This window comes from Neltuma alba, unplaced genomic scaffold, assembly GCF_004799145.2.
Source record: "Neltuma alba isolate B1F8T4 unplaced genomic scaffold, ASM479914v2 tig00010370_pilon, whole genome shotgun sequence".
Lineage (NCBI taxonomy): Eukaryota > Viridiplantae > Streptophyta > Magnoliopsida > Fabales > Fabaceae > Neltuma > Neltuma alba.
In genome coordinates this window covers 295601-315240 of record NW_021635275.1, presented here as the reverse complement: position 1 = coordinate 315240, position 19640 = coordinate 295601, and the positions used below count along the sequence as shown (strand labels likewise).

General features: G+C 32.0%; 3 protein-coding genes and 1 long non-coding RNA gene across 5 annotated transcripts in view; 2 read left to right on the top strand and 2 right to left on the bottom strand.

Moving 5' to 3' along the window:
• The window catches only part of LOC114756046 (non-specific lipid-transfer protein-like protein At5g64080), a 14877-nt gene extending 5410 nt beyond the window's left edge, over window positions 1–9467 (bottom strand). The window contains exon 1 of the mRNA XM_028944962.1: window positions 9463–9467. The gene's annotated coding sequence lies outside the window, so the exon portion shown is untranslated. The remainder of the gene's footprint in view (window positions 1–9462) is intronic.
• LOC114756044 (chlorophyll a-b binding protein CP24 10A, chloroplastic) overlaps window positions 1–13107 on the top strand; it is a 17991-nt gene extending 4884 nt beyond the window's left edge. Inside the window, exons 2-3 of one of the 2 annotated variants that reach the window (XM_028944961.1) lie at window positions 11918–12175; window positions 12429–13107. In XM_028944961.1, coding sequence (XP_028800794.1) covers window positions 11943–12175; window positions 12429–12978 — 783 coding nt within the window. In that variant the 5' untranslated portion in view covers window positions 11918–11942 and the 3' untranslated portion in view covers window positions 12979–13107. Of the gene's footprint in view, window positions 1–11909; window positions 12176–12428 lie in introns of both variants that reach the window. The other variant, XM_028944960.1, reaches the window with a different exon arrangement.
• LOC114756049 (uncharacterized) lies at window positions 7595–8636 on the bottom strand. The gene is made up of 2 exons (XR_003741396.1): window positions 8568–8636; window positions 7595–7758 (listed from the first exon to the last, which is right to left on the bottom strand). It is a non-coding gene; the product is annotated as an uncharacterized LOC114756049 (long non-coding RNA).
• Window positions 10370–19640, top strand: LOC114756043 (3',5'-nucleoside bisphosphate phosphatase-like). Its single transcript, XM_028944959.1, is given in 7 exon segments — window positions 10370–10375; window positions 16257–16534; window positions 17418–17542; window positions 17782–18096; window positions 18181–18260; window positions 18263–18349; window positions 19065–19640. Coding segments are annotated over 6 exon segments (1290 nt in total). The 5' UTR covers window positions 10370–10375; window positions 16257–16267; the 3' UTR covers window positions 19481–19640.

Below are 19640 nucleotides of genomic sequence, written 5' to 3'. Positions count from 1 at the left end.
AAAGCCAAACAGTCCACACACTGTTTATGATGAGGTGTGTAATTGTAATTATGATTTAAAAGTAATTTTACAGTATACAAAATAAATATATATAAATAAATTTATTTTAATTTGTAAAAAATACTTTTAAGGATTAAGCCAAGGAAGATTGCGGGAAAAAAAAGAAAGAAAATGAGGAGCCGTTGCTTCAAAAAAGAATTTAATGGAATACTATTATAAAAACATTTGTTTGTTATAAAGACTAAAAAGGACAATTATGAAATAAAGGTACATTTTGGAAAAATGTGAAATAATATTTTTACCCTTGTGAACGCAAAAAAGAAAAAATTGAGGGTATAAAGAGTACAGACCTTCAATCATTAGTTCACGAACTTCAGGCCAAAAAAAAAAAAATCATTAGTTCACAAACGCCGGAATTCATATTACAAACAAGAAATTGGTTTCTTTATGTTTCTTTAACAAAAGAAAACGTTTAGAAGTGTTAGGTCGGAAACTAATTAGGGTCATATATTCTAAGTTCAAAAAAACACTTATAAAGATACTTATAGACCTCGTAGGTTATAATATACTCTTCTGGTCCTATTTATAAAATAGAAAAAAGATATTTTTTTGGTCTTATTTAGAGGGTATTAAGAGAAATTTTTTGTGTGAATACACAATTTTACTCTTCATTTATCATTGTGTTGATTTTGTTTACATGAGGTATAATATATATCAAATAGGAATAAAATTGAAAAGTTATTGAATTTTAAATAAAAGTTAATGAAATTTGTTTTTCTTAATCTATATAAAACATGTTAGAAGTGACTTATAATTAGAGCCAAATAAATATCTTCTTACTAATTAGACCAACATTTTGCTAACAAAATATGTTAAGTGTTATTTGAGCCAGACAACTTTATCATGCATTGAAAAGTTAGTGATTATTTGTAAATTATACATAAGGCGGATAATTTAGATTTTATTTGCATTTGCTTAACCTACTAAGTTTTGTTAAGGTCAAGAATATCAATATCAATATGAAATATGAAATATGAAATATAAATCAGCCCAAAATTTTTATAATAAAAAAATATTACCGATGATAATTAGACAAAATAGAATAACCGTTAGAGGAACTACTAGCAGTACCTTGATAATGTTTCAATTTAAGTGCTTGTTTGGCATCAATTGTGTAAATATTTATAAACGCGAAAACTCTTGTTGCAGAGAAGGCTTAAACTGATTAACAAAGACATTTGCAAAATATCATCAACTAATGCAGGCTGGTTTGAATTAAATTTGGTAAAAATAAATTTTATTCCCATTCACCTTTGCAAATTGAAATTGAGATAAAAATCAAATAATATATTGTGATTTATATTTGAATAAACTTTTTAATTTAAGAGAAACTTATTTTGATGATGCAATAAAAACTTCGTTTCATAACTCACAAGGTTGTAAGTTTGAATTTTGCTACTAATATGAAGACTTTGTTACTGGCTGATCTATAAATATCTTTATAAGCACTATCTGAACTTGAAGCCATACCCAGACCTAGGTGAACACACAGAACCCAACTCACATAAACTTTTATTCATAAGGTTCAAATTTGAGAAAAAAAAAGAAAAGAAGCCAAAAGCCAAAAGCCAAAAATAAAAAAGGACTCTCCCAATCATTATTATAAGCATTAAATAAGTAATTCACATATAATAGCAATTAATTAAAAGTAATAAATATGTTAAAAATATACTTTTATTTTCAAAAATGCTTTTATAATAAATAAGAAAATGGACGAAAAAAGAATGTATGAGAATATGTGATAAAAGAGAGTATAACAAATAAGAAAAAGTAAATAATTAAGAGACAAAATTGGGCAAAATATATTAGATGTTAAGATAAACTCATATTGAATTTTATAAAATGGATCACATCTCTTTCTAAATTTAAAACTTATAAATATGACTGGAGGAAGTATTTCGAATTTCAGATGGTTTTTTGCTAAAAAGATCAGTTAATCTTTCAGTCAACTTTTTTTTTTCCTCCCATTTTTCCTATACATGGTTAGGATGAATTGATCGGCTAAGAGTGATCATGCCATGTCATCTTGTAGAACAGTAAAACAATAACGTGCCATGGTAACAATAAATCAATCAAAATTAATAGCATTGCTTTTCTTTATCTTTATGATAAAATTGATGTGAACTCATAGACTATATTAAGTCCAATGAAATAAACAGATTAATCAAGAAGATTTAATTGAGGTAGTTGTACGATTCTATCAAGAAGCAAGAATAACGTTTGATAATGTCAAAAGAAGGCTTATGGCCTCATAGAACGACGTGTCTTGTCACAAAGAAAGCTGTGTTACCTGTTTTTCGCTTTTAGTCAATTTTTACTTCTATTTACATTTTATCAGTTTTATAATTAACGATTAATCTTTGGGGAAAATTACTAAAAAAATCTCCAATTTCAAGATTTATTGCCTAAAGTACCCAAAATTTGTTTAATAACTTGGCTGCAACTGATTGCAACTCTGTTACATATCCACTCAAAAGACCTGAATCTTTACTACTGGACAATAAATTTTGTAATGGAAAATTTTTTAGTAATCATTCTTCAGTAAAGCTTCTTTTTTTTTTTGGTCAGCAGTTTTGAGTGAAGCTCTACTTCCTTTGTGTCCTTCTTATCCATTTAAAGTATTATTTTTTAAATTGTCCCTTCTTTTGATATTTTCTAACAAAATAAACAACCTAACCTAATTAATGAATTTCACTTGCTATTGAAATTTGAAAGCATGATCTGATTTTAATTAAATTTAATTTCCGTGTAATTTTTAATAAATCCATATTTATACACGCGCACACTATTGTTTTAAAACTGTTCCATTGTCATTCTAATTTACCCAAAATTGTATTATTCATAATTTATAAATATTATAACTTTGTGATAAAATTTGGAGAGAATTATCAAGAGATCCCAAAAAAATTTAATTACCAAAACGTCTTAATGATAAGTAACCAATCTCAACCTATTTGTCATTATTTACTCTAAAACTTATTATTTATTCTTGTGAATGGACTGTAAGGTAATTAAATTCTTTTCTTAGCAGCTGATTGTAATTCTCCCTGCGATTTATTGTTTTTTATTCTGACATATTCATACTATTAATATATATTTGGATATTATGGTAAAATAATTGTGACAACCATTTTCCATCTCCAATAAATTTCCACGAAAGCGTACATTTTCAAGTAGTTGATGTGATAATACCTTCTTAACTAATCGGCATGCTACATTTCAACCAAACTAACGCCAATGCATACAAACATACGCATACAAATTCCAATTTCTTATGGGCATAATTAATTTCAAAATAAAAAATATAATTTTATTTTCGCTAGTAAAATGATTTTATTTTAGGATGCAATATAAGAAATGCATCACTAACAAAGGCTAGTTTTAATAGATATTGACTATTAAATAATTTTTTTATTACAATATGGATGACTGAGATTTGTTTGCTAGTGATGGAGTTTGTTTTGATTCTTAATATGAAATTTTAATTTATTTTATTTTTTGTATTTATTAATTTTTTTAAAAATAATTTATCTAAATTATAAATCAATATATAATTTAATGTTATATAATGATATTTTAGGAAGGTCATGTTATATTTATTAGAATTAAGTAACTTATTTAATTTTATTAATCATCTCAAATTAGTTAAGTAACTTGCACATTAAACCGAGAGGTAATATTCAGACCCGAAAATGTAGCATTTGAGCTTGATATTTATAGGCCTATGGAAAAATACATTACAGATTCATACTTCTCACCAGGAAAAAAAATTACAGTAATATATTTATTTTTTCTTTTTTGATGGATAATATTTTTATTTTTATTTGTGCATAGAGAATTAAATAAAAATAAGATTCAACCATGTGGTCCAAGTGCCTTTGAGACATTTCTAGAAGAAATGGTGGCTATTATGGCACAAAATATGAAAACAACTTCTGCAGTAGTGTGAGGACCACTTTCAGTGAGAGGGCAATATTTAGAACAAAAAATTACCATCCACAATAAGTTCAAATATTCATATTAACATTTTTTTAATTTTGAAAAAAACAACAAAGGAAATTATTGTGTCATATTTAAATTTTAAATGCTTTGAAATTGAAGTGTTTTCAAATTTAGTACTTTTGATGTAAATATTTTTTATTCCAAAAATTTAATTTTATTGTAATTCTTTCTATCAAATTGCAGTAGAAAAAGTTGATTGGGTTTTCTACAAAAAATCAATCAAAATTAGAACTATAAACTAATCTAAATTTAAATTAAGTTGGACTTCAGTTTCAATAAAAATTAACAGTACTAAAGAAAAGAAGTTAAAATGGTCATAAAAAAGAGAAGCTAAAATTAGAAGAGAAAACAAGAAGAAAAATATTCTTTTTCTGTCTAGATAGCAAAAGAAAATAGCCACTTTAGCCAGATGCTTTCTCTCCAAAGTATTCCTTTCTTCAAAAGTTATAGTTGTTACTGCAAAAATAATTCACAAATTCTTCTCATTAGGAGGAATTTTGTTTCGGTCATGATGGGGTACTAAGTAAAGTAAATATGAACGTGTCACAAAAAAAAAAGTAAGTATGAACGTTCCCTTCAGTGATAATTCAAACATTAATTTATTATATTATTTTTGTTTTTTAATATAAAAGTTAGTTGATTAATTTGAATAGATTAAAAAAAACTAGTTAAGTTAATTATTTATAATAAATAGATATTATCTTTTCTAAAATATCTTTAGTAATCAAGTATATTGACTAGAATTATTATTATTACAAGAATTATTTTTAAAAAATAAATAAATCTAGAAAATAAAAAAGATTAAAATCTTATATTTAAAATTAAAATAAAAATCAAACTAATTTTTATATTAATAACTAGAGCTATTATTAGTTAACATTTGCTTCTTCTTCTTTTTTTTTAAACGATATCCAACTCTCAATTATTGCAAGGCTAATCATTCTTTTGCTTCTTCTTCTTTTTTTTCCCCCTCTCTCCCCCTTTTTTTTAAAATTTTTTTTTTTTACATCCAAACATTGCATTGGCCTTAGGTTCTCCCCCCCGACACGATTCATAATAAATCAATGAGTATTAAATGTAAAGTAATGACCTTTTATTGTACATCGTACGATGAATCTGACGGTTGAAATAGGAACAGAAGGAAAAGGTTCCAGAAAATGCATACCATATGGATCAACTTTGGGACTTTGTCTGTGAAATTTTCCCGGCATTTGGCAGCTACAATAATAATAATAATAATATTGAATTAATCATCACAAATGCGGTCAAAACAAAATTAATCATCACAAAAAAGCTATTTTTTTAATATATTACATGGGCCCAGGAAAATAAAGTTTCCTTAGTGGGTGGGGAGTAGAATCAGATTCTCGGGAAAGGCATTTCTTCTCTTTGCCCCTTTTTATGTGAATTTCTGTTTCAGTGGAAATTCCAGAAGGATCCCATTCCTCTCACGTCATTGGTTCTCCATTGCTAGAGACGAACAGTCTCTCACACTAATTAAAAATAAATAAATAAATAAATAAATAAATAATAGGATTAATTTAAAAAAAAACCTGAAAAAATTTAAATTTTTAATAAAGCAAAACATATGTTAAAAACAACATTAATAAAATATCATAGTCAGATTGAGTACAAGCGACTTATTAAGGCCTCGAATTAGAATATTTTTAGATGAAAAAACATGCTTAAAAATGCCTTCATTTAAGGTCCAATAATATTTAAATCAATATTAATTAATAATAACACATACTCGATGTTTTTACCAAAAAAAAACAAAGCACATATTCGATGCTTTTAGAAAAACAAAAATTAATTAATCAGGTATATATTGAAGGAGTGGTCCCTTGCTAAGCGAAGCTCTAATACTCACATGTGTAAGCTAGGCCTTGTGGGCAGCCCATATTTAAATCATAGCATATGACACAGGGCTTGGACCGTTATGGTTATGTGTTTTTTATGTTTTTGGAGAAAAGTACAAACAGGTCTCACGTAAGCAAATTAGTCACTAATAAATTCTTCAAATTTCACTTTAGTTTGATTAATAGGTCTCAAGAAACCTAGATATCATTTGTGCATGATGAAAAGACCTTCTTATCCCCAATCAGATTTGAGTAAGAGAGGTTAGACTTTAGAGAACCTCATGTTCGATGCCAGATATGAATGCAAAGGATATGAGTGGCATTAGACATCATACTACCTCCTATCCTTTTTTGTCCCCCTCGATAAAAATACTACCATCAATTTAAATATAAGACTTTTTTATATTTAGGAGCGGAAATAATATAATAGCTAATGTATATATTTGGTCATTTAACTTTATATAAGGTTTCTGTTTAGGCCTTTAATTTTAAAAGTATATTTTTAGCCATTTAATCCTAAAATTGTTAGTCTTAAATAATAATTTTTTTGTAACAATCATGGTTGTTTTGAAAATTAAACTTAATATGTAATGTTTTATCAACATTCAAGAGCTCAATATTATTGTTTTTTGTTAAGGATTCTAGAGTTAGAAGACTAAAAGTTTACTTTTTAAAGTTAGGGGACTAAAATAAAACTTTATGTAAAGTTAAAGAACCCAAAGTATACTTTAGCCTAATATAATTAAAGGATTCTAGTTTGCGAAACAGAAAAAATTGAGAGAAAGAGGAGTTTCGGAAGTATAGCATCTTACATTAGGCTGCAACATTTAAGGACTTCAAATGAAATTTCAAATAGCCAAACTCAATAGAACATAAATCTAATTTGCCTCTAGCCCTTTTATCCTTATCTTTGAGTCTGGGAGATTTCAAGATTAGGACTTATGTATGATTTGAAAAATTTAGAAAGTTTCTGCAGTTTGTTTTGGATTTATATGAGTTATTAGGACTAAATAATGAGCCTGATTTCTTTTTTTGTGAGTATGAGTTGAGTGTTTAAAAGTTAGGGCTTGGTGTTAAATTGGGGTTTAAATTAGATCATGATGATTTCACCAATTAAGCTTGGATTTAATGATTAGGTTATGATTTTTTGAGGTTAACTTAAACTTTTTTTTTAATAAAAAGACAATATATATAAATAATAAACAACAGAGTTTAAAATACTACACTAGAATAACTGGACATAGAAAATAGAAGGAAGTTCCTAACTATACCACCATTAGAAGTGTAACAACCCCCATAAATCAGGGTAAATAAACATTTTTAAAACGATAATTGCTTTAAAAGGTTAACCATGGTAGGAAGGACAAACCTAATCAAATAAAAATCTACCATAGTCAATAACAATTCAAATCTTTAATAGAGTAGTAGCTACTGTTCTAGAATAGTAAAGATAGGTAATCAAATCAGAAAGGATCAACATTTGATTTTTCATGCATATATCAAATCCATCAGTAATACTCTGGAATCTTAAATACAATTAAGACCAATTGTAAATGGGCTAGGGCATTTTAAGTCCACCAAAATAACTGCCACTACTGCCCATTATCAATTGCAATCAAAATAACAATCACCTATATCCAAAAAGGGCTCCGCCCAATAGTACAAGTCTAGAATGCAGCGGAAAGGCTATGATTATGTTAAGTATAACAAAAAGGCCCTAAAGTTTGGCAATATACATCAGTCAAATCATGTATATCAAAATAGAGGCTATACAGAGTGGAAAGGAAAACTTAAGCCTCGGACACCTTCCCCTTGGGACCAACACTTGAACCCTCACCTGAAAAATGTTAAATAATCACGGGGTGAGTCAAATTGACCCAATAACCACAATTCCAATTCAACAAGTATCCAGGGAGTAATTACAAGATAGTTAAGCAGGCAAAGTACATTTTCAAATAACATATAAGTTAAAATATCTTTACAGAAAATAATATATAATAATTCAAAAAGTAACTTGAATGCACAGAACTTCATCAACCATCCTTGTAACCTCCTTGTAACCTCTGACAGAACCCATGGGCTATTCACACATAACAGGATTCGTCTCTTTTACAAGACTGCACCAAGCTCTCCAATAATGAGGTGTAACCCGGCCAAAAGTTACATAGCTCATATCAGACCATGGGTTCCCTTTCCTTAGAATATGGAAAGGTGTCATGTCCCTTGGGCTGACCCTTGACCCGACCAAAGGAAGGGTGATACCGAGGGCCCTAAGAATGTTAATGCCAACCACTGAGCGCCAAGTGGCGGCTATACCACGTGATATAAATAATCAGACCTCCCACAACTACATTTCAGCACAACCAACACAACACAATCCAACCATCCAATTCCATACAATTTCATATCCATAATGTATTCTCAAATTCAATAATCAAATTTGTTCAACATCAACAAGATATTCATAAGATGAAATAATTCATGCCCACTTAACTAATAAATTTAGCGAAACATAAATCTTGATATAGATATATAAATTACTTTTCATACAAAAATCACCATAACACATATTGATAACATTTATAATATCAACACATGCTTATAATCACATCAACAAGCATACAAGGTAAATTAGAAAGTGGTTACCTCAAATTCTTGACACAAGAACTAAAAGTAGGAGGATTCAAGACCTAAGAGCCTAAACCAAGCTCACTCTACAATAATAAATTGATAAACATATATTAATATAAAAAGACTAATTAATATAGCATTAAAATAGTTTATTAACTAAATCCCCATAATGGGCTTACCTAAAAAAAATGTATCTTTAGGAAAAATAATAATTCATCTATTCTTCCAAGTGACAATTTCTAGTACTTCCCAACTCTATTTCTCTCATTAACATTATTAATAAGAATAATCCCTTCAAATCATCTAAAAACCTCCAAAAAGTGCTTACTTTAACTCTTAGAAAAATAACCATATGTCAATTATGCCTTCAATCATTATTAAAATCCTATTCCCTTCTCCCATTAATCATTTCCCATTTATTAGAATCAATAACTTATAATATTTTTCTCAATTTACTCCAAACACCCAACTTCCACTAGTTAAAGTCTCTCCAAGAATCATCAATATTACTATTTCAACAACAGTCCTCCAAGTTTAAGCATTGGATCCTCAATATAACCTCAAATGAACTCAACTAAGAGATAAATTTCGAAATTAATATCATCATTAACACAAATAATAATTTCCCAACCAAACCCTAACTTATATTGTCTCAAATCAATCATCCAACTAAAAATCTAAGTCATAATGCTTCTATTCTAACCCCATAAGCTCCATTAATATCATCAAAATAAGTTAGAAACCTTAAAAATTAGAAATCTAACAAGCCCTAATAGGCTTTATTTTCAGCCATAAACTTACAGAAATGAAAAAGAAAAAGTTAAATAAAAATAATAGGATGAAAATAGCTTACCTAAATATCTTATATGTACTCAAGTAGAGTCTTTCCTTTCTTACACACTCAAACTACCTCTCACGCTCACTCACTGTCGCAGCGAACCAAAGGAACAGCGAAGACGAAACAGCACGAAGGCTGCTGGACGGAAGTAGGGACAATGAATTGAGTGTGTGCTTTTTAACAAAATGTCAAGTGTGGGTTACGTGCCCACACTTGATGCCTTAAAATTTTTGTTTTTTTTAGCTTGAAGGCCACGGCCCAGGGGATTAAACCCCTCCTTTCCAACTAGTGGTGGGCGGCCCACGTGCCACTCACTTACCTTTTTATTATATATATATATATTTATATATATAATAAATTATATATTTTAAAATTTTTATTTATTTATTCTTTTCATAATTTATATATAAATCACAAAAGTTATGATTTACAATTTGTTCAATAAGATTAAATTTTAAATTTTATTAATTAATCTCATACTTATATAACTTAAATCTTATAATCGGATTAAAAAATGGAATGTTACAAGAAGAACAAATATCATAATTTAAAATTTGACCCATAGGAACCTCTTTTTGTCATTTACACAAAGAAAAAGTTTATTAATATGCATTCTTTCTATGCAAAATCTTCTTCTATTATTGCACAAGACATTTTGATGATGCTGAGAAAGTTAAAGTTTAATCAATTAATTAAATTTAAAATTTATAAATCAATATGTTGATTGGAACTTTGATTTCAAAATCTAAAGACTTGCTATAATTTGAGAATTTATTGGTCAACTAGAGATTCAAATGTGTTATTTGAATTAAAGGAGTGATTGGATTTGAGATTTGAATAAGGAATTGAGAATTTGGACATGAGAATTGGGAATTAAAGGCAGAAATAGGGAATTTTAAGTTATATCGCGGAATTAATAATATAATTAGCTCTTGTGTTGACAGGTAAATGTATGATTATTATGAAGATTGATCTTGATTCCAGGGTGATTGACATTGTTTCACCCTCAATGTCGCCAACTCTATGTTTAGTATGAGGAAATTAGAGGAGCAGGAGGGGAGAGAAAAATTTAACAATATTAATTGAAGAGATTGAGGAAGTGTGGTTATAAAAATTTGATTAAAAAAATGCAGGATAAAAGAGTAAAACAAATTAATTAAAAAATTTTAGAAAAAATCACAAAAAAAACCTCTGAAATAGAAAAATTGTAAATAAGGATTTATGACAATATTAATTTGGGTTTTGACAATACTAGTATAGGTGTTGATAACAATTTTTGTAAATGAGTTCTATGTATAATTTTTCTATTTCAGCACTCTTTTTTTTTTTTTTTTACTATTTTCCCAAACTTTTAATCCTACTTCATCAAGTTTTCAAAACAAAATCATTCAAATTTTCCTGTTCCTTCGCTTTCTTTTATTCCATTTTCCTCGTACCAAACAAACCAAAGGCCGCAGGTGATTAGGACTAATTTATCTCGCATATACATGTGGTCAGGATTGCCAGTGTAATTTGATGTATGAAAATATATTCAAACATTGTGAAATTTGTAATTGGTATATTTGTGACAAATCTTATTATATGAATATTTCGCACTCGTTAAAAGTATGATTTTTCAACAAAAATTTGATTTTGACCATACGATGAAATTTTATGAGGTTGTTTACATAATTTTAACCAAATTTAGTTAACAATGCATGAGATAAATAATAATCTTATAGATATTTTTGACAGAAGAATACAGATACCCTAACACAGGAGATCTGATCTTATTAGTAGTCTGTATATATATATCTGACAAAAATAATAAATTATAAAAAATTCATTATTTATAAATTTCGAATAGTGCCCCGCTGCATACTCTATAAAAGTACCGATCTATAGTCAAATTTTATTCCAAAAATGACATGTAATAAAAAGTTGGTCTCTTATTATTTTTAATTTTGAAATATAAAATTATTTTTACTCAAAATTTACTTGTGAGCGGAAAAATACCCCATAATTTTGTTTGTTCTTCAAAATAAGCGGAAAAATGACCATTATTTATATCAGATAATTTTAGAAATATGAAAAATCAGCTATTCAATTTAATAAAAACTTTTCCAACTTGCTATTAGATTTTAGTCTTCAAATCACTCAGAATAATTTCTAAAATTAACGATCCTTCAATGTAAAAACATCTTAAACATAAATTTCTCTTTCACAATATTATCCTTTTATCATGGGAAAGATGGGAGCATAAGAAGATCATAATAAAACAGTAGTGGTTAAGTGTAATCCACGTGGATGGAAGCCACATGAGATGAGGATGGAACTAACTAGTCCTCATTGGTCCAAAATCTATCCACGATAGCTTCTCAGATTTCTTCTGCAGATTTTCTTGTCCGATTTGGCCCTTTAAGGAAACCGCTGTAGATTTTCTCAATCGCACGCTCCCATACATAAAACTCTCACTATCCCCAAAGAACATACTTCAAGCCATCTGTCTCTGTTATTTTCTCTCATATTCTCGAGAAGGGTTTCAGAGGAAGCGAGAGTCGGAGGGAGAAGAAATGGCAGCTGCTGCAACATCTGGTGCTGTGTTGAATGGGTTGGGATCTTCCTTCTTGTGTGGAGGAAAGAGAAGCCAATCTCTTTTCTCTGCTAAATCTAACGGTGCTGCTAACAATGCCGTTAGCCCTAAGAAGTTCTATGTAGCTGCTGCTGCTATTCAACCCAAGAAATCTTGGATCCCCGCTGTTAAAGGTGGTGGCAACTTCATCGACCCCGAATGGCTAGATGGCTCGTAAGTCCCTCCCATCTTGTTTTTACTCATTTTCCTGGAAAATTCTCAAACTTACGTCACAGAAGATAGCTTAAACAAATCAGTCATGAGAAGATACTTTAACATATCACTATATCAGACGTAGATCCCCTTCAGACTAACTGTGTATGATGTGATCTGATATCTGATATCCCCTTGTGAGAATTTTATTACACCTCAGTTTTTCTGCTACCATGTTCATTGATCAATCTCTGTTCAAAATTTGCAATTGCAGGCTCCCAGGAGACTATGGCTTTGACCCTCTTGGCCTTGGCAAGGATCCAGCATTTCTGAAGTGGTACAGAGAAGCAGAGCTCATCCATGGCCGGTGGGCGATGGCGGCGGTCGTCGGAATCTTTGTTGGCCAGGCATGGAGCGGAGTTCCCTGGTTCGAGGCCGGTGCTGACCCTTCTGCCATTGCTCCTTTCTCCTTTGGCTCACTTCTGGGCACACAGTTGCTGCTTATGGGGTGGGTAGAGAGCAAGAGGTGGGTGGACTTCTTCAATCCTGATTCACAATCAGTGGAGTGGGCCACGCCGTGGTCAAGAACAGCCGAGAACTTTGCCAACGCCACCGGCGACCAGGGATACCCTGGAGGCAAATTCTTCGACCCATTGGGGTTTGCAGGCAAAATCAAGGACGGGGTTTACATTCCTGACAGAGAAAAGCTGGAAAGGCTCAAACTTGCTGAGATCAAGCATGCTAGGATTGCTATGTTGGCTATGCTCATTTTCTACTTTGAAGCTGGACAAGGGAAAACACCCCTTGGTGCTCTTGGCTTGTAAACAAAACATTAATGTGTAGATAATTGAAACTGAAGCTAGACATTTTGCATATGAATCTCGTCTTGTAGGGGTACTGAGTGGTTCCCCCTAGGAAATTCAAATTGTCTTCTGATCTTGGAGTTGCATGCATGAGCGTGAATTGTGTAATGATGCATGGTTCTGATTGTGAGGAGATATGGGAAACGCATAGTTAGGTTTATATGAAATCAGTGTCATCTAATGTGCTAATGACCCTTTGTCAGAAGCAAGAGGATTGACAGCATACAGAAGAATTCTAAAGCAGACTAAATTTGCCAAACTTAAATAAACCTAGTTGGTCTTGACGGTTATGAGAGCATACTAAGCAAATTCTTCAACCAGAACTACATGTATCTTTAATTAGTTGGATCTATTGGTATTCTACGGAACAAAACTACTTGATCTTTTAAAAATGTCATCTGATTTCTAAATATCATATCAGATGCTAATCAAATCCCTTCATCGACTTAAGTTTGATAAAGAAAAGAAAACTACCAGAAAGTGAAGCTATATCTTGTTGGATGTTAAGGCATCCTTAAAACTGGAAAATACAGCAAAATGCTCGTAAATCCTCGTCATCCTCAGCAAAGCCAGACCATGGATTACGTAAAGATGTTGAACATAAGACAACTATAGTAATAATGATGACGACGACAAAAAGCACAATAAATTTTGGATATATTTGACTTGAAACTGTACATGTCTATTCCAGCAAAGAAGAAATTCTCATGAGAACCTCCCACTTGAGGTTGCCACATCACGAAGCATCCAACTTGTGCCATAGCCTGCATCAGAAGAATCTATCACATTCATCAATTCTAAAGCAGTTAGATAGAAAATTCTATATACTACTGAAAATTTTTCTTGTATTTCAGGATTTAAATTGTTCCAATGCCTGAAAACATCTGAGTCACATGAGTTATTTTTGTTTTGGTGTTTTCAAACCGAAATTCAAGGTTCTGGAATTTAGCTCCAAGCTCATTCAATGAGTGAAGTTAAGAAGTTAACGACATTGAAAATAATAAATGATCTTGAACTTTTAAGGAGAAACGAAGGAGTGTGGTATACTTGTGCAATCAAGATGATGTTGGAACAATCGCGTTGCATTTGCAAGTTGCCATAACTTTTGTCTCAAGAATTAAGCAATAAGCAATCAGAATACCTAGGCGCATCATGTATGTTTTCACAAAATGGACACAAATTTCAGGAGGTATAACTAGAAACCGGATTCCGTTCACACGGCGTACAAGACTATCAGTTACAAGAGGGCCAGAGGGGGTAGCTCCAGCATTGGACTACCTGCACCAGAACGCCAACTGGCACCCCAACACCGTCCCTCATTGAAATTTGAAGTCCTCAAACGTCCTCTTTAACAAAGACGACGAACCCCTCGTCTCCGACGACGGTGTCGCCCCCCTCATAAACCCACCCACAGCAACTCAACGCATGGTCATATTCAAATCACCGAATACGAACACATGAAAACACCCAAGAAGTAATCTGAAGTTTGGAGCTACGGCTTGCTTCTCATCGAACTTTTAACAAGCAGAGTATCTACGCGCACGGCGCCTTCAGGTGTTCAAGGATTGGATCTCCGCAAATAGGTTGGCAGAGCGGTGAGAGAAGAAAGGACGGCTGAGATTTTCGACGACGAGATTGCTGAGGAAAGAAAAGCTCTTTCTGGGATGCTGAGGGTGCTCAAGATAGCGAATCATCACATCAATATATGAAGATTGAATTGAGATTCCGGCTTGAGCCTAATCGTAAGTGTTTAGAATACGTGAGGATGATGTCTTTTTCACAACAATGAAGGGTTTAAAGCTCACCAAAAATAAAGAAAAAAAAGGCAATAATAATAAGAAATCAGATGAGAGAGATTCACTCCTTAGAAGTTGGCGTGCACAAGCAGGTGTTGCAACCAGCACGAGAGTTAGTTATTCATTCGTGGAAGAGCAGAGGCTGAAGAAATGAAATTTTCCCGCCAACGAAGGGAAGAAGATCAGGAGATGTACAAACGGGATATGGGTGGTCCGGTAAGTCAACGGATGAGATTGCACGATAATCAACGGCTGACGTTCACTCCAGAGCATGAACAGAAAACGAGACGACAGTCGTTTCAACATGCTATCACCCAAATTTTTAACTTGGGACTGCACGCTGGTTTGTATAAGCTTCGTATAAACTTCAAATAAATATGAAAAAAAAGATGAAAGAAAAAAATATGATAAGAGAGATTATAATTAAAGAGGATAAATAATTAAGAATAAAATTAGAAAAAGTACATTAAATATTAAGATAAACACTATATTGAAGCTTATAAAGTAAATCATTTTTTTCTTCGCATTTGAAGTTTATAAGTTATAAATAAGACTAGAATAAATATTTTGTATGCATTTAGTATTTTAAAATATTTTTTATATACATTTAATATCTCAAAATATTTTGTAGTTAGTACTTTTGCTGAAATATTTTTTTAGATACGTTTAACACTTTAAAAAATATTAAAAAAAATACTTTATAGTGTTTAATATATATTCATTTAAGAAACGTCTTGAAAAATTAATAACAGAGTTAAAATTATTTGTGAAATAATATTTTCAAAGACAATTGCTTCTAAGAAAATTAATACTTTAAAAGTAATATTATACTATAAAATATTTTACTATATTGGATGTGTATGAAAAAATATTTCAGAATAATAATCGCATCACAAATATTTTAGGGTGTTAGATACTTATAAAAAAATATTTTAAAAGGTTAGACTTAACCCTATTAACTTTTTGAATGCAGAATTGCAGATTATTAAAAAGTAATTTAAAAAATTAATACACCTTTTTGTATAAATAATTAATAATTAATTTGATTAATTTTTAATATTTCTAAACTAGTTATTTTTTTGACCAGATTTCTAACCTAGCTATAACTACATTTTAGGATATGAAATATATATCTATATTCTTCTCCTTATATTTTGTAAAATTATAATATAAAAAAATTTATATTTAGGACTGAGGAGCATATTTTTAAAACATCTTATTGCAAATTTGTTATGTTTTCGGTTTAATCCCTTCCCCGCCCAACTTCCCCCAAATTAACCCTAATTTTTTGAGTCCAAAAAAAAAAAAAAACCCTAATTTTTGATCTCTCTTCGTCCCTGTTAAAAGGAGATTGATACTGTCTCTATGACATGCGTTTGACAGAGATTACGTGCGCGGTGGTATGAGCTCCAATTTTTGAAGCACTGATTTATAGAAGTAAAGACAAGACTAAAATGAAGAAGAAGAAGCAGCAGCGAGGCGGAAATAAGAAAAAGATGACTAATGAGCAGAGCCTGGCTTTCAAGTCTGTAAAGGAATGGGTTTTCTTGAGTCAGCCCTCTTCTTCTTCTGCTGCTTCCTTTGTCGTCGATGATTTTGGAGTGCAGAAGAGTCTGGGAAGAGGTGGGGAGAAGGTTGTTTTTGAATTGCATTCACATTCGAAATTCAGTGATGGGTTCCTGTCCCCTTCCAAGTTGGTTGAGAGAGCTCATAGGAATGGGGTATGTTACATGTGTTCTTTTACTCAAACCCGATTTTGTTGTCCGAGCATGACTTAAGCTTCATCTGTGCTGTTCAAGTATACTTTTGTTCTAATTTAGGTAACGATATACGATCCTTTCAGGATAAAATCTAAGTGAAACCAGGTAACTTTTTCAGTACTAAATTGATTTAAGAATCTAAGAGGGGACCAGTAAATAGAAGGATCATCCTTCAAGCATTAAAATGGGATTTTTATCATTCAAGCCTTGCTTCGTATTGTGATGCTTATGCCTTTTAAAGAAATTATGGCTCAAACTAAAATATGGAAACTTGTTGAATGCCTTTTGAAAAGGATTTGGATATCTTCGATTCCATGGTGGATACGCATATCTAAAAGAAACGGAATCATAGTAGCTTCATTTTTCCAGTAGTTTGCACAAGAGGATGAAGGATTGAGGCTATGCAAATAACGTCTCATTAAAACCTTGGAATCATGTCTGCTTGTAAGATATGCTTGAAAGAGTCCATGACAGTGGTATTCATCTTTTGAGTGATGCTTGAAAGCCTATTTACTTATTATAATCCTAAACATTAACCTATCATAGTCTTATGATGTGGATTTCTAAGCCTAAATCCTATAGCATAAGAACCTTTGTATCTGTCATAAGTTTCTTTATTTGGTCTTGGGTGCCAACTCTCTTTCTTTCCCTCTGTATGATTGACATTAGGATTAGTAGAGTGTGATGTCAATAGTGGCAAACTTCTGAAAAGAAAATGCTGCTAATTGATTACTTTTATTTCAAGTTAATTCAGAAGCTTTGCTACCTACAGTTATAGAAAATGGTTAGGATTTAATTTTTTAGCATTGGGCTATGTTTAGTTGATACTATTTGCTCATAACAGGTAAAAGTTCTTGCTCTGACAGATCATGACACAATGTCTGGCATTCCTGAGGCTCTAGAAGCAGCTCATAAATATGGCATTAAGATAATTCCAGGTGTGGAAATTAGTACAATTGTCTCTCCTAGGTAATATTCTGGATTCTGATGCCTATGAAATGCTACTGCTGTTGTGACTCTTATCTGTCCTAGGTACCCTTTAAGTTACTCTTATTTCTTCACTATAATTGGAGGGGACTGGGGAGATTGTGAAAAGTATAATTTTGTATTAACTAATTCATAAAAGTTATAAAGCCTCCATCATACTCTTTTGATTCATAATATCATTTAATCTGCCATGCTTATGATGTATGATCATCAACTGGCAGTGGAGAACCTGAAGCAGAGGAACCAGTTCACATATTGGCATATTACAGCAGCTGTGGGCCAACAAGGTTCGACGAGCTGGATGAGTTCTTATCAAATATAAGGGATGGTCGTTTTGTTCGTGCAGAGAACATGGTCCAGAAACTGAATAAGCTCAAGTTGCCTCTTAAGTGGGAGCATGTTTGCAGGATTGCAGGCAAGGGTGTTGCTCCTGGGAGGCTTCATGTGGCCCGTGCTATGGTCGAAGCAGGTTGTGTGGAGAATCTCAGACAAGCCTTCTCCCGGTATCTTTTTGATGGTGGACCTGCTTACTCTACGTAATACTGCAGAACTTGCTCTTATAAGTCATAATGCTATAGTAATACTTAGAGAAAATAATTGACATGACATTTGTGTTTCAGAGGAAGTGAACCACTGGCAGAGGAAGCAATAAAAATGATTTGTAATACAGGTGGTGTGGCTGTACTGGCTCATCCATGGGCATTAAAAATCCTGCTCCCATTGTCAGGAAGTTAAAAGAAGCTGGCCTTCATGGAGTGGAGGTGTACAGAAGTGATGGAAAACTAGCAGGTAAATTGTTGCTGCTTAATCTTGAGTAAATCCTAAAATTCACTCAAGTTGATAGTCCAAATTTGAACTCTTTCACTTCAATCTTCTGAAGCAGTTTTCTTCCTTGAAATCTTTCTTTGAATTGACTAACATGAAATTAACTAGTATATACACGTTTTACTATAATAGCCACCAACCGCACCCTTAAATGTTAAGTCGGTGACACATAAAACTTGGGGGGGAAAAAGTTTACAGGAAATGTCATTATGTGAAGTTTACTTCGGCATTTTGCATATGAATATGAATGTAATTTAGCAAGCGAAAGGCATTTCGTCTATTTAATGGTGACGCTGCCATTTTGTCAACTTTTGTCACTAGTTCCACGTCAGTTAATTTATAAAAGGAGATAGAAATCACTTTCAAGAACCGAAGTAACAATATTCAAATTCGAAGCACTGGATTGAAAGGTTTATCTCAATTCACTCTTGTTTTTAACGGTAATCTGGCGGATAAATTAATGGCCATGCGCTCTTGAAATTTCTTTTGCATCTTGCATTGCTAACATCTGGAGTGTCAAGTCTAGTTGGTCAACATGTGAAATTCATATACTGTTAAATCTGTACTGACTTCTCATTCTTATGTGATCTATGCCAGACCACCTATCGAAGTAAAACCTTCCCGCCAAGATTTTCTTGTACCCAAGCATTCATTGTTATGTTTAACTTTTGGCTTGCAGCATACAGTGACCTTGCAGATACATATGGCCTTCTTAAGGTTGGAGGCTCAGACTACCATGGAAAAGGAAATCGCAACGAATCTGAACTGGGAAGTGTTAACCTTCCGGTCTTGGTGCTGCATGATTTCCTCAAGGTTGCACGACCTATATGGTGTCACTCCATCCGGGAAATTCTAGAGATTTATGCTGAGGATCCTTCTGATTCGAATTTAACGAGAATCACAAGGTTTGGGAACAACCGGATTCTGAAGTGTGGTTCATCCTTGAATTGCAGAAAGGACTTGATTGATCACTGCTTACCTCTGTGGTTGACTAGGGAAGAGATGGTAAATGCAGATTTTGAGGCTATCAAATTAAAGCTTTCCGGTCCTCCTGTTAATGAGGGGAGAGTTCAGGTTCTTGTTGAGGCTACATAATTCTTAAATTGAATCTTTTACGGTGGGGAATGACTCCACTTTGAAGCTTGTTTACCCACTTCATCCCCCCCCCCCACCCCAATATATCTCAAAATACAGGATATGCTGTCAAGAAAATAACTTAAGACGATCAATTACAGTACTCCTATTTTTTGGTGTG